General features: G+C 45.7%; 1 protein-coding gene across 1 annotated transcript in view; it reads right to left on the bottom strand.

The window, feature by feature from the left end:
- Window positions 1-4,544: 4,544 nt before the first annotated feature.
- LOC126536700 (phospholipid-transporting ATPase ABCA3-like) overlaps window positions 4,545-13,849 on the bottom strand; it is a 60,424-nt gene continuing 51,119 nt past the window's right edge. Inside the window, exons 20-23 of the mRNA XM_055074150.2 lie at window positions 12,481-12,723; window positions 11,467-11,945; window positions 10,316-10,503; window positions 4,545-5,341 (exon numbers count right to left, since the gene is read on the bottom strand). Of these exons, the coding sequence (XP_054930125.1) occupies window positions 5,020-5,341; window positions 10,316-10,503; window positions 11,467-11,945; window positions 12,481-12,723 (1,232 nt within the window). The 3' untranslated portion in view covers window positions 4,545-5,019. The remainder of the gene's footprint in view (window positions 5,342-10,315; window positions 10,504-11,466; window positions 11,946-12,480; window positions 12,724-13,849) is intronic.

Here is a 13,849-nt window from a genome sequence, read left to right as displayed (position 1 = left end):
TCTCTTGAATAGAGGACACTTAAGCTGAGGAAAACTGATATTTGCCAGGGAAACAGAAGTAAGAAATGGTATAACAGTAAAGCGAAAGTAAAGAAAATACGCCCCTTTGGCAGTTCGCTTCAATTTACCAATCATTATTGACGTGAAATTTTGGTTTCGCTGGGGTACAACGTCCAATTCTATTGTCCATCACAGCACTGACAACAACGACCTATATGCTGGACACATGTTAACATACTGAGTGGCTTTGCGAGTATGCGATACACAAAGATTGAGGATAGGCGCGTCTTAGCTGAACATTATTCTTCAAGACAAATATCCTCAATAGTAATTAAATGGTATTCAATAATGAAGTACCACATTTCTTGTAATCTTACAACTCGCATCGCCCGCAACACAATAATTTCGGGATGTAGGAATCTTTTAACAGTTGGTGAAACATTAATTTTGAAGGTGAATTTAAAACAATTATGAAGGGTCTTTAGCATATATCATTATCTGAAGTGCTTTCACACCAAGCGTATTTTTTTTTTTCGGAAATGCAACGTGCCGCGTTTCTCAAGCAAACCACCCAGAATCACCTGTACCAGCTGCATGAACAAAGGTGGCGCTTGGCGATCTTGTACCAGAGTGCTTGGCTTCCTGTAAACGGAATTGTTTATGCGTGTTTGTGCGTCTCCTCTGCCAACAGTTGTGTGCACATTTTCTCCCAATATGCCTGCTCACAGGAATCATTGGTCGCTGCTTGCAAAACATATTTTCCTAGTTGGTATACACGAGACTGTGGCAAGCCGCACGACGCTTCTTCGCCTGCTCTGTCTAGTTACAGAAAATTGCGCGCAGAACAACGTGGTCGGATGGATGGATGGATCGAAAAGTTTTACTGAGCTCCATTAAGTCGCGCTAGTGGTGGGAGATACTAAGACATAATGTGACATACCCACGTGCTGGACAGTCTTTGGGGAGAATAATTTTTTTGAACATGGGGCTTCCTTCTACTTTCTTTCGTTAATCCGCTTCTAACAGTATGTCCACGATTCCCTCGAGAACACGGCAGAAAGGCACTGCTCCCGCAAATGCATTATTACATTGTTACTGACTGTCCTAGAAATCTCTACGTAAGCATTGTATGAGTAAATCAAGACAATGAGAGAGAGAGAGAGAGAGTTGCAGAAAGCAAGACTTTCCCGCTGGCATTGTGGCGGAGGAGCTCCATTAATAACAATGACCTTCGGTAGGGATAATGAGTCAGTTAACTTTCTCTACTTACGTACCTCATTTTCGAGGCACTTACTACCCACGGCAGAAGTCAAGGGGTAATGCACGATCATGCTCTGGGAATCCGGCAACTTTGGATAAAAACGGCACTTATTTTTGCCAACCACGTGGGTGAGGCAGGGGTGAGGGGGTAATCATCGGTAAACAATGGCTGCGGAGAACCGCAGTGCATCGGACACTTCCTGCCCAGTCAGTGACCAAAGGTGTACCGCGCAGAGTTCCTGCCACTGAGCCAGATCAACGTTCTCAATCCGGTGGGATGTCCGCGCGGAGGGTGGACACCGATATCTCGAACACGTGCGAGATTCTCTGCAACGCGGAGCCTGCTTTAGTGAGCTGCTCGAAGTTAGCGGAAGCAGTGAGTTCCCGCGGATTTCCGAGGCCTGGCACGAGGAACTGACACGTACGACTTTGTTTTTTTATGACGTGGGCTGAGGGCTTAAACCTGGATAATTGCCGATGGCGAATAAATAAATTTTCGCCACACCACACGAGGTGTCAGTGACACTAGGTTTGCTGTCTGGATTGCAGTTTTTAATTATAGCCGGCCTGTGAGTTTAGTAGTGTCCAGTTTGTACAAGAAACTGGAAGCTACACAAGTGTGCATTTTTTTATGTACGGGGTGATCATTCTTTAAGCTCTCCGTAATTTGTATGTATCGACTGCGGTAGATAGCATAATTAGCCTTTAAGCTGGATTATTCGAAGAGGTGGACATTACTAGCACGAGGAATCCTAACAAATATTCAACTAATTAACAACAACGCACTCATTAACTTCCTAAATAATTACTAAAGTTACTTTACCGCACATATTGCAGTTTAGAAATTGTAGCCGGTGAGTTAGCAAGACATACATTTGAAATGAATCTCCAGGATGACACCAATTTCGACACATTTCCCAATGTGTGGGACAATATGCATGAGCGTTCCAGTTGCGTTTGTGCTTCACCGCATAAAAGAGCGTTTTGCAAGTGAAACAGCGCATTTTTACGGCGTGTTTGATGGTGCATATCTCCAAACTGGTGTCATTCTGTAAATTAAATTCAAGTGGATAAGCCTTGCAAGCTAACCGGCTACAATTCGTAAATTGTAATAGGTGTCGTAAAGAAAATTACGAAATACATAAAAGAAAAATGTTGATCACTGGCTGGAATTCCATCCCACGTACGTCGGATTGGGGCGTTTGAATTTTTAATTCTATCCCGCCTGGTGCGGTCAGTGAACCTGACACCTTTCGAGTGTGTGCCCCATTAGTCAATACTGATAGAATGCGATAGTTGTATACTTCGAAGTGTTCTGTTTGTGCGTTATGGATGAATGGATGCAAAACTTTAATGAACGTCCTGAGGTATGCGACTCAGCGCCCTGCAGGCCGCTCCCACGTTGGGACAGTCAGGCCATGCCCGACCGCAGCATCGTGGGCCCTCTGGACAGCCCATAGTTGCGCCCCAACTTGTGCGTTACAAACGATTTTTTCTGGAAATCAGCTACGCATAATCCAGCTTCCCTTGACAACGTGGTTTACACAGGGGATCATATTTAAGCTTTCCTCAGTGTTTTCTGTTGCAGATAACATAATTTTAGTCCTTAAGCTGAATTACTCAGAGAGACGGACACACTCGCACGATAAATTGAAACGCATATTCAGCTAATCACCAAAAATTCAACGAATACTTTCTTGGCTAAGCACGCCCCAATCCAACGTACGTGGTATCGAATCCCAGTCAGCCATATCGGTCCTTTTCTTTGATGTATATTTTTTAAGTTTTCTTTACTACACATATTACAACTTTAAAATTATATGCGTAAGGCTGGGTGAGGGAAGACGGCAGTATGCGGCTCAGAGAGCAAAGGGATGGAGCTGATGTTGAGATTAATAGCAAAAACAAAACTGGACTGGTCATGGAACATGCACAGCAGATTAGTGCTCCGTGAGAAAAATGCACTTTGTGAAATAATTGGTGGTACAATGAGATAGAATTTTGCAGACATGCGGTGGAGTTAGGAGGACACAAAACGGGGTTAAGTGTGGAACGCTTACAGAGGCCTTCGTCCTGTAGTTCACATGGAGCAGGCTGCCGCTGCTGATGGCGAGCCCAAATTCGATTTATGATTTGATTTCTGCAGATATAGCATACATAGTTGCGGTTCTATAAGCTAACGTGCTAAAATCACGTTGCTAACCAACTTAATCCCTCGCATTCATAAGTATGCTTGTCAAACCAGTATTTCCCAGAAAAGAGTACCGTAAACAATACTTGCTTTGAACGTAATCGTCCGAGTTCCGGCGGCTGGTTCACGTGAATTCCAACATCCCGGAAATTTCAACTGGTGATCTAGGCAACGCTCAGCCACCGAAGGTTTCATATTTTTTTGTTTAAACATAGCTTGCCAGTGCGTTGACCTGTCTAGACCCCGTCACTGTCTGGCGCTCAATTGTGAAGCAGGTGTTTGTCAAACAGAAACACATAGACATGCAGAAACGCAGCCTAAATGCCTAATCTCTTTTAACGACTGCGGGAGTAAATTGCTTCTCATGTGGTCAGTGACAAAGGCTGCTGGAATTCTACAGTCGCTATTGCCATACGAATCAAAGCAAAGAAGCTTTTTTCTCGAAGGTGAAATCTCCTTCGGCCAAACTTCCGATCCATTCGCGAAGCCCATCCTTCAATGTCATCGTTTGTCACAAACTTTTGGGAGTTCACGTTGAAAAGTCATCCCTCTCCAGCATTTGTTATTGACCAAGTGACGACAAATTGAAAAAAAAAAACGCCACGTGTGATGCAACTCCAGTGAAGGAATACTGTTCACGGAAGAGCAATATTCCCCAGCGGCCGCCTGACAGGACTCACACTGAGCAGTACACACGTGAACAGTGCATTCTTCGATAGAAGAAACAAACGCAGCAAAGAGGCTTGCATTCCGTGAAGGAACATGCAAAAAGAACGCTGTGCGTCCGCAGACATTGAAAAGCAATAGAACCGAATTTGAGAGGCTATGGTTCAGGCCACTTGAGGAAAGATAATTTTCTTAGAACTGCGCGTGTTGTTTAGAGAATAGTTTTCTTGAGAAAGCGTTCTGCGTTTTTGATATAAATCGCTACATGCCGGTTATATTACGTTCACTGTCCGATTTGTATGTGCATGCAGAGGATGTCGCTTGCCCTTGTGGCACTGCCGGATCCCCTAAGACGGTCACTAGCCGCTGTAGTAGAACGCCGACTGCAGACAAGAAGACTGCAGAAATATGGACTTCTGTTTGCGCACAGTTCTTTTAATGCTGTTTTGTTCTCTGCGCATAAAGTCTTTGGCGAAGTACTTACGACAAACAAATTGCGATGTTACACCGAGCTGTGCAATTGAGAAACTCTACAATGCTAAACTTTTCCGTAAGAAATCAATAAATGGATGAAGAAATGGTCGAATTACGGTAATGAAAAATACGGTGAAAGAAACGGTAATTGGACAGCCCTATAACAGTTATGAAATAACACCACAAGATGATACCGCCTGCACTGCACTGTATAGATAAATGACATAGAGATATCCCGCAACTTGTTCAGATATCATATCAACGAAAAAAAGCAGCTTATGTAGTCCCACTGAGACTGCGCTAATACAATGTTAGGCCGCCGTAACTACCTACCATTATATCTTGAATTATTTGTACAACATTGTAAATTCCTTTCGAGAACGATTTTAAATTGTCCGTTAATCTATGATGGAATCGCTCGCGCGCTTTCATCGTGGTTTATGCATCCAGAGACATAGTCTTTGTCCAATAATTTCAAACAGGGGCCTGCGCACTAACGTTACATATTGCTTAAAATATTTGGGGCCTGACCGCGGAGCGTTCCAACCGAGCTCAGTCCTCGTCCCTGGGTTCGAGCGCGGCCTCTTCTCGCGCTTTGCGCGCAAAGCTAACCAAGAGCTGCTCGAGGTTCGCGTCGGTGGCAATGACGTGCTCGAAGGTGAACGCCTTCCGCAGGGCAGCAATCTTCTGGAACAGCAAAGTCCAGGCTGGCCGCTCCGGCAGGCGATACTCGGCGACCTTCCGCAGGCGCTGCGAAAATACATATATCGTTTTTTTTTATGTTAACGATAGCAGAAGTTTTTTCAATTTGCCTGCGGCATTCAGCACAAATCCACTTATTGAGCTCCAATACTCGATGTGCTATACATTACTTGCACTGAAAATCAATACGCACAATAGTCTCCTTCACAAACCTTCACTAATTAAATTTTCAAATCATTACTTTAGCTCGTATATTGCAATACACAAATTGATGTCAGTGATTTCACAAGGCACGTCTACTTGTAACGAATTTTGAAACTAGCACTAGTCTTGAGATAAGCGCAGTCAAACTTGCCGTAAAAATGCATCTTGTACCATTTACTTTTTAAGAAAGCGCCTTTTCATGAATTCAAGCTCTAAAGTTACTGCAGTATCAATGCCTTTCTTCGCAAGCTTTGGGAACGCATATATCGAAACTGGAGTCATCTTTGTAACTCGTTCCAAGTGCATATGATGTTAAAAGTCACCCGCTTCATTTCGTAATTTGCAATATGAGGTATATTATAATTCGTTTAAAAGTTTATTAGCAAAATTTTGTTCTATAGTCAAATATTAACTTTCATTTTTTTATGGAAATAATGTCTGCCTCTGAGAGTAATCTCGTTCAAGAAATAGAGTTGTGCCACATGTGAAGGATTATTTCTAAAGATTACGTTAAAAATAAAAATAAAAACTCCCCGTATATAGAATACGCATTGATTATTTCGCTGCTATTCTACACCCAAATACTACTCACCCCCTCCCTTCCCCCCAACACACACACAAAAAAATGACAACAGAAAAAGAAAGGCAGCCTACAGACAGAGACCGCAGAATAAAAACTGTCCCGTTTCAAAAAAAAAAAAAAACAAGAAAGAAAGAAGCCTAGAAAACTCCAACAAACAGCAACCGTGCTCGGAGACAGAGAGAGAAATGAACGTTTATTTATGAGCTAGCAATAGAGAGAAAGGGATCTCTCTTCACCCTCAGGGATGGGGCTTCCTCATTTCAGGAAACCGCGGGCTCTTGGTTGCAGCTTGGACCGATCCACCAACTTTCACTGGTCAGCCAGCCCTGGGCAAGACAGCACGGCCTACCACAGTTCTTCCTTCCCCTCTTTTGTCTCGACTTCTTCGGCTGTTATTTCATCCTAAGTCTTCGGTTTTCGCGGGGGTGCCGTGGGCCCCGAGCACTCCATTACCATGTGGCTCACGGTGCTAGGAACTCCGCAAAAGTCGCCGAGGCACGGGAATTGAGTTGGAGATATCCTATGCAATAGGCTACCGTTAACATAGGAGTTCGTTTGCAGTCTTCTTTTGGTAACTGTGTCTTCTGCGTCCCTTTGAGTTTCAGGTGAGGTAGTGGGTACATTCTTCGTTCGAGTCTATCGTGCTGTAGAATATTGGCTTATTTCTTCGATATGTCTTCCTGTCCCTTCTGGCAGGAAAGCCCGGCTTGTAGTTCTTCCCACGTATTATGGAGTCCCAGTTTATTTAGGCGGGCCTTCGACGCTTTCTCAGAAACCTCAATGGTGATCTAGGTTGCTTTTCTAATAAGGATGTTAAGTTTCTCGATCACGGCTTTTTTGCAGTCGATATAGGGTGCACCATAGGTTATACGACTGGTTACAAGTGCCTGCAGGATTTGAAGCGTGTCTTGCTCTGAGTCCGTGCCACCTGTTGGCGACCAGTGTGATGGGGTGTATCACTTGCTTGAGTGAGGCCTGTAGTTTGGGAAGCGTAGCGGCACCCGACCCATCTTTATGAATGACGAGGCGGAGAACACGTAGCGACTCCACTTTTGGTATACCTATCACATTTAGAGTGCTACTGGGGTCGTGCTGCTCGTACGCTGGTGGTTTGCCTCGTGTTCTCGCTTTGAGAACCAGCAACTAGGATTTTTTCCGGAGCGCACTTCAAGCCACATGCTCTGAGGTAGCTTTCCGTTCGATCGACTGCGTGTTACAGTATGTCTTGTTGCTTACCAGTCGTACACGGTCTCAGTCAGAGGGTTATATCATCCGCGTATATCGTGTGTCGTAAGCCATTTATATCGCAATGATCTCTGGGCAACCGCATCATGGCAATGTTGAAAATCAGGAGCGTGAAGCCTGAGCCTTGCTGGGGTCACCTTGTTCGGTGTCTGAAATTTCTCCTTGCGGAAATTGCCCCCTCCTATGGTTGCTGTTCTGCTTGTCAGAAAATTCTCAACAAAGCGAGAAGCCCTTGCACCGCAGTCGATACGTCGCACATTTTGACGGATGGCTTCATGTGACACGGTCTCAAAGGCCCCTTTGACATCGAGCGCCATGATAGAATATTTGTTGTCTCTGTCTAGATAGTCTATTTGATCTTCCTTCAGGAGAAGGAGGACGTCTCGGGTGGATATATGTCCAAAACCGAACATCGGGGAATGAAGAAATATTGTTTGCGTTCCATATAGCCTCATACCACCCTCCCTGTGCCTCAAAAAAATCAAAACAAAACAAAAAATACATGTTCATTCTACCACGATTGTAGCAGGCTTGAGTTGATCTTTAAGGTTTTGCTTGTTATTACATTGTCCTGTTTAGATAGTATAGATCATAGACGCGTCAGCAGCTTTCGAGCTTTCTACAATAGGGATCGAGGCAGACAACCGGCATGTTTATTCGGCATAGCACACGGAAAAAAAATACCCGACTGACCTCTTAAAGAGGAACAGTGTTTTTCGCCCTAATATTTGTTACCTAGTTGTTCTCTGCCCGGTTCTGACACTACTGAAGGCAAAGAAACAGATGGCAAAAATAGCTATCGATCAAGGACAAGAAAAGTGAAGAGATTGCTAGAACTGAACAAGAAAAGAGGAAAATATATTTGTGTATAGGCCCGTTCCCTGCAATCACGCCATACAGATAGCTCCCTACCGTTGCGTACTGCGCACTTGTTTGTTCTCATGATTCGATTGGTCCTGAACCTCTTATCGTCGTACCGGATGTCATAAATTATTGCACCTACGAATTAAAGGGGCTCGACGAGAAACGTGAAAAAGTGTTTATATTGTATTCTGTCCACGCACCTGCACGTTAGCGACACCACAGTCTCCTTGTTTTTAAACATGCCTTTCCGCGTTTTCTGCTTTCAGTGCTTACTATTATCACCATTGTATAAGTTTGATTATCATTGTGTTTACGACTATATTACAAATGTACCCATTGCGTCACGTTTATAAGATTTCCCTGCTGGTCAAATATATGTTTTTTGTATGTTTCGCGACTTGCTTCTATAGAGACGCTGCGGTTTCTGTCGAGATAGCATGACCAAGTCACGCAATTTGAAAGCATTTAGCCAAGTCTCCTAAGACAGTTCCTTAAGCCATCTTGAATAAAAATGAAATGCAATGACATGAAATGAAAGCTTGTGTATACCGACCTTCGAAATAAAGAACAAATTTCATAACGTGTAATAAAGTGCTACTGGCTTTATTTATTTATTTATTTTTTTTTGCTTTCTTCATCTGCAACAAACGAGTGAAATCACTTTTGTTGTATTTCAGGCAGTGGCGGACAGTGTCAGCGCTGCCGGAAAGTTGGCAGTTTTTTTTTGGGGTTGTGGATACACGAGCTCCGAGCCTGATGTACGTAATGTTGATTTCGATACAAACAGTTTATATTTCATACCAGTAGCTCTCCGTACATCCCCAAGGCGCTGGTTTTTTTTTAATATAGAGCACATCTTGCTATTTCTAGATTCAGTACGAATGAGTTTCACTCAAGTTCATTTCTTTCTGATTGTGATCAGACTGCGTATTATATTCCCGTGTTTCCTAGACAGCACATTTACGAACGCACTTAGGTTAAGTCGAGAGGAAATAAAATCCTGCTTAGAATACGCGTGCCAATGACTACGAATCCGGTACTACCAGCCAACAGGAAAACTTGTTCATTCCAACACTCACGTCCTTCGTATCCAAGCGTTTCGCTCCTGGAAATGCCTCAATGACAGCCTTGTCCAATTGCTCGATGTCGACCGGCGAGTCGTCGGGCAACCTGAACTTAAGGGTGAGACCTCCGCCGAACTTCTGCCTGAGGTGGTGCAGCGGCCCGAGGCAGGTCATCTGACCCTTGACCATGATGCCAATACGATCGCACGACACCTCGCACTCTTCCATGCTACGTCATCGAGCCGACAGAAAACGCAACAGCCTTCTGTCATCATCATAATTTGCGTCATCGTCATCACTATCATCATCAATTTCAATTGCAGGGTTTTAGGGACAAGTTTAGGAAGCTGGTTCAACATTGTAAGTGTGACTGCCACTCACTTATGCGAGGTTAAGATGAATGCGGTATTGCTGGAATTCTTCAACTTGACCAGGGCCTGACGAATGTGGTTGCGTGAGACGACGTCGACGCCGGCGAAGGGTTCGTCCAGGAGGACGACTGGAGGGAAGCCCACCACTGCCACCGCAATAGATAGCTTGCGCTTGTTGCCCCCGCTGGTGAGCCATTGGAAAATTAGGCATGTAAGTTATACGGATACTATACTTCCGGTAGCGTGGTCTTGAATCAGTTCTGGAGCTATATTCAGCCTACAGCTGCTTTCGGACGGAATATTCTTGTGACGGCTCAAAATGTTGTTTGATAACTCTACTGAAATTACCAAAATTTGGTGATAGGGGTTTGTATTTTAACCTCTGTAGATAAACAAGACAAGAAAACAAAAAAGAAAGAGGAGCTCATTCTGAAGGGCTGTTTTCTGAACGAAAGTAAGAGATACCTTGATTTGCTTCAGCCACGTAACTGGAAACACGTTCCACGAATACAGATTTCTCTTAATTAGGCGCTCTGGCTCTATTCGGGCGCTTGCATTCCGTGCGTCGTAATATACCGACAACCCGCTGAAAGAGGTCAAACTACATCCCAACTGGGCATAATTATTCTAGAGGAACGAGGTCAGCTACGTAGCTGTTTTGCTGCGTGGCAAAGAATAACACGTTTCCCACCTGTAGCACTCGCAGGGCTTGGCTGCATGCTCCGACAGGTCGACCATGGCAATAAGTTTCGGAACCATGGCCGACAGGGGTCGCTCCGGAACGCCGCGCAGTCGGCCGAACATGAACAGAGTCTCGAACGCATTTAACTTGCCCAGAAGTGCGTCGCTTTGCGGGCAGTAGCCGATGTGGCTTTGCCACTGCGTGAATGGATAAAAAGGCATTCTACAAGGATACTGTGTGCACAGGTAGCGACAACTAGGCGAGTTCGAACGAGTTCATGAGCTGTCAGCCCAACAACTAGACACGGGAGAACAAAAGTAGGATACGCCACTACCCCCTAAGGAGGTAGTGGCGTAAGGAAAGCACGGTCTCAACGTACGGAGGCGTCTCAACACTAAATTATCAGCATCATGTAGCAACGACGGGCTGAGTAACTATGCAACGACTGTGCTGCATTTACAGGTGCCTAATGTGATTCCGGATCCTTTGTTACCTTCAGACGCCACTTAGTGCTAAATCAAAATATCACTTTCGGCTTAAGCTGGAAACGTAACACAATAAAGACATGCGTATAAACATGCCATCGATAAAAAAGAAAAGGCATCTCAACTGTTTCCTTTTCGATCGGCTTGTGCTGCCGAAAGCTGCACTGCATGCATTAGATACCGCACAATTACAGATTTAGCCACAATTTTATCTTATTTCTAGACTTCTACGTTGGCACTCTCACGTACCGAGCATGACAGCTTAGTTCACTCTTTGATAGTTCTTGTAAAGTCAACATGCGTACGCGTTAAGTGCTTCTATGGTAGTTGAACACCATCTCTCCTTCTTAAAGTTCACCCTTGTCGCAAAAATAAATACCGCTGGGTGTACTGTAGATGTTAGCGTACTTCGTAGTAAAGAGGACTAATAAATTTGGCCAGTCAGAAAGAAGTGCCCTCGAATTTGCGAAATGCATAGAGCCGAAATCTAACGGCTTATTCTAAGCAGTACAGTGATTGGAGAAAATTTCTCAATGACTCGAACCACTAAAAACGGTATCTTCCTCTTGCACGCCGCGACGACATTGAGCCAGACGGAAATGAACAGATTGATTGTTGCTTCTCTCTGCAGCAAACAAAAAGGTTCCCACTTCATGTACAGACACTTGGACTCACCTGCCGAGGCTCTTTGGATAGGACCAGTGTCTTCATGTATGCGTTGCCGTCGGTCATCTCGATGAGGCCCGCCAACATCTGGAAAGTGGTCGTCTTGCCAGCTCCGTTGACGCCCACGAGGCCGAAGCATTCGCCTCGACTAATCGCCAGGTAAATTCCGCGCACCGCATAGAATTTGTCGTAGAACTTGTGCAAGTTGCGTGCCACGAGCGCGTACTCGGCGAGGCGCTTCTCGCGGCAGACAGTGTTCACCAATTTCTTCTCTGCGTCCACGTCGTCGTCCAACGCGGGCGTGTGCAGGTCCTGCAGCTTGTTCTCGTAGCCGAAGTCCCCCGACACGCCGCGCACAGCGCAGTAGAAGAGCAGTGCGCCCAGCACCACCATGAGCGACAGTTCACCGAGGATGCTGTACCAGGACCACGAGAAGGGCCCGATCAGGTACCACCGTTCCTCTTTGCCCTCCTGATGAGCCGCGAGCACTGCGAGTCAAGGAGACGACAAATACAGAGAATGAGCTGGTGGGATCACGGGGAAACGAGGGCCTCGATAGGAGCTCGTGGCTGACAATGAATTGACAATGAAACTCATAGCTTAGTGAGAGGCTTGCTTTTGGCAGGCTTAGTGCATTATAGTTGCATAAGAGGATCTATATAGTTCGAATAAATTATGGGGTTTTACGTGCCAAAACCACGATCTGATTTTGAGGCACGCCGTAGTGGGGGACTCCGGAAATTTTCACCATCTAGGGTTCTTTAACGTGCACCTAAATCTAAGTACACGGGTGCTGCTTCTTCCCCACCGAAATGAGGCCGCCGTGGCCGGGATTCGATCCCGCAACCTCGTGCTTAGCAGTCTAGCATCATAGCCGCTAAGCAACCACGGCGGGTAATATACAGTTCAATGAAAAAAAACTGCGGAAAAGACGACGCCACGCGTGTGCTTTGCATGCCAGAAAAGTACTGTATACTCATTGCTCTGGCGCCTTTGCCATATAGACGCGTGTGGCCTCCTCACATTTGCAGCAGTGGACGATGCCGGATCCTAGCAGGTGCATCTCGTCACACACGGTGAGGAACATCTCATCGGGGTTTGGGCGCAAGCGCAGCAGGTCGCACATGTCCGCCTCGTACTCGAGGCTCACCGCCCGAATGGTGGCTGCACCCAAGAGGAATGGCGGAAAGAAAAGCAGAGGCACGCGCAGGCCCTGGTTGTTCAGCGCGGGCAAGGTAGTTAGGAAGAATAGGAAGACCGCGGGCCCTGTGGGGAAAGTCGTGAAACCAAAGATAGTAGAACTTGTTGCTGGGCGAGTTGGTTGGGATCTAATGAATACATTGTAGCGCCAAAAAAAGGAAAATAGAGACCTTGGAAGGAAGAGTACGAAACGTCAGATAAATCTGTCGTTTCGTACTCTTCCTTCCCAGGTCTTTATTTTCCTTTTTTTGCGCAACAATGTATTCATTAAACCAAAGATAGACGCGCCACAGCGAAATACGCTGACTGTTATAGCGAAAGTCTAGAAAAGGACATTCATGGCGTCGCAATGACCTTGAGCCGCCGAAACGCAACTGTGGGAGATGTGACGTCACGCCACGTGATTCTCTGCGGAGAGGCTTCGCAGCTACGCTCGCTCGGAGCCTTGCCGCTACAGTGCCACGTGACTAGGCGAGAACAGCTGCTTCGCCAGAGCCTTGCGCTCAGTGTCGCGATGGATGGCGCGCCGACTGGGCCATCTGTGTGTGCGCTTCAGGGCAAGCGACAGGCTTAATCCAATCATCCAGTAGATATAGATATAGATAGACAGAAGGCTGTGAAATGTCAAGCACACGCAACGTTGCCTGCTGAAATACAGGAGCGAAGGGAGGCCAGATTAGTACGTTACAGAGAAGCTTACCAAGCGCGGGAACGTGCCAGAATCGAAGCTACTACAACCGCCGCCGCCGTCCAGCAACACGAACAACAACAAGCAGAAGGAGACGAAGCCGTGGATGCAAGCAACGGCATCCATAACGAACGTTTGACGAACCACACCTTTTGGCTGACGGCAAGCTCGACTGCGACGGCCAGGCTTCACCGCGACTTCGCGGACAACCCGTTTGGCAGCGTGTGTCACGTGTGCGAAATACTGTGGCCTAATATTAATAAAACACTCTATGCATAGTCTTTGCGAAACCAAGTCAAACAGACCTTTCGCTCATGATAACTACGTTTACAAATTTAAACCTCAGCCAATTTATATTCTCATGCCACATGCTGTGTTTCAATGGGACTTGTTCAAATCACCACACCTTTTAGAGTGCCCCACCCACTCAACCTTCAGAAGCACAATGCCTTTAAAAATAATAACCAACAAGCGTTCCGGCAACTGGAAAGAGTGGATCATTCT

This window comes from Dermacentor andersoni, chromosome 4, assembly GCF_023375885.2.
Source record: "Dermacentor andersoni chromosome 4, qqDerAnde1_hic_scaffold, whole genome shotgun sequence".
Taxonomy (NCBI): Eukaryota; Metazoa; Arthropoda; class Arachnida; order Ixodida; family Ixodidae; genus Dermacentor; species Dermacentor andersoni.
The sequence above is the reverse complement of the archived record's forward strand: the minus strand, read 5'-3'. Positions and strand labels throughout refer to the sequence as shown.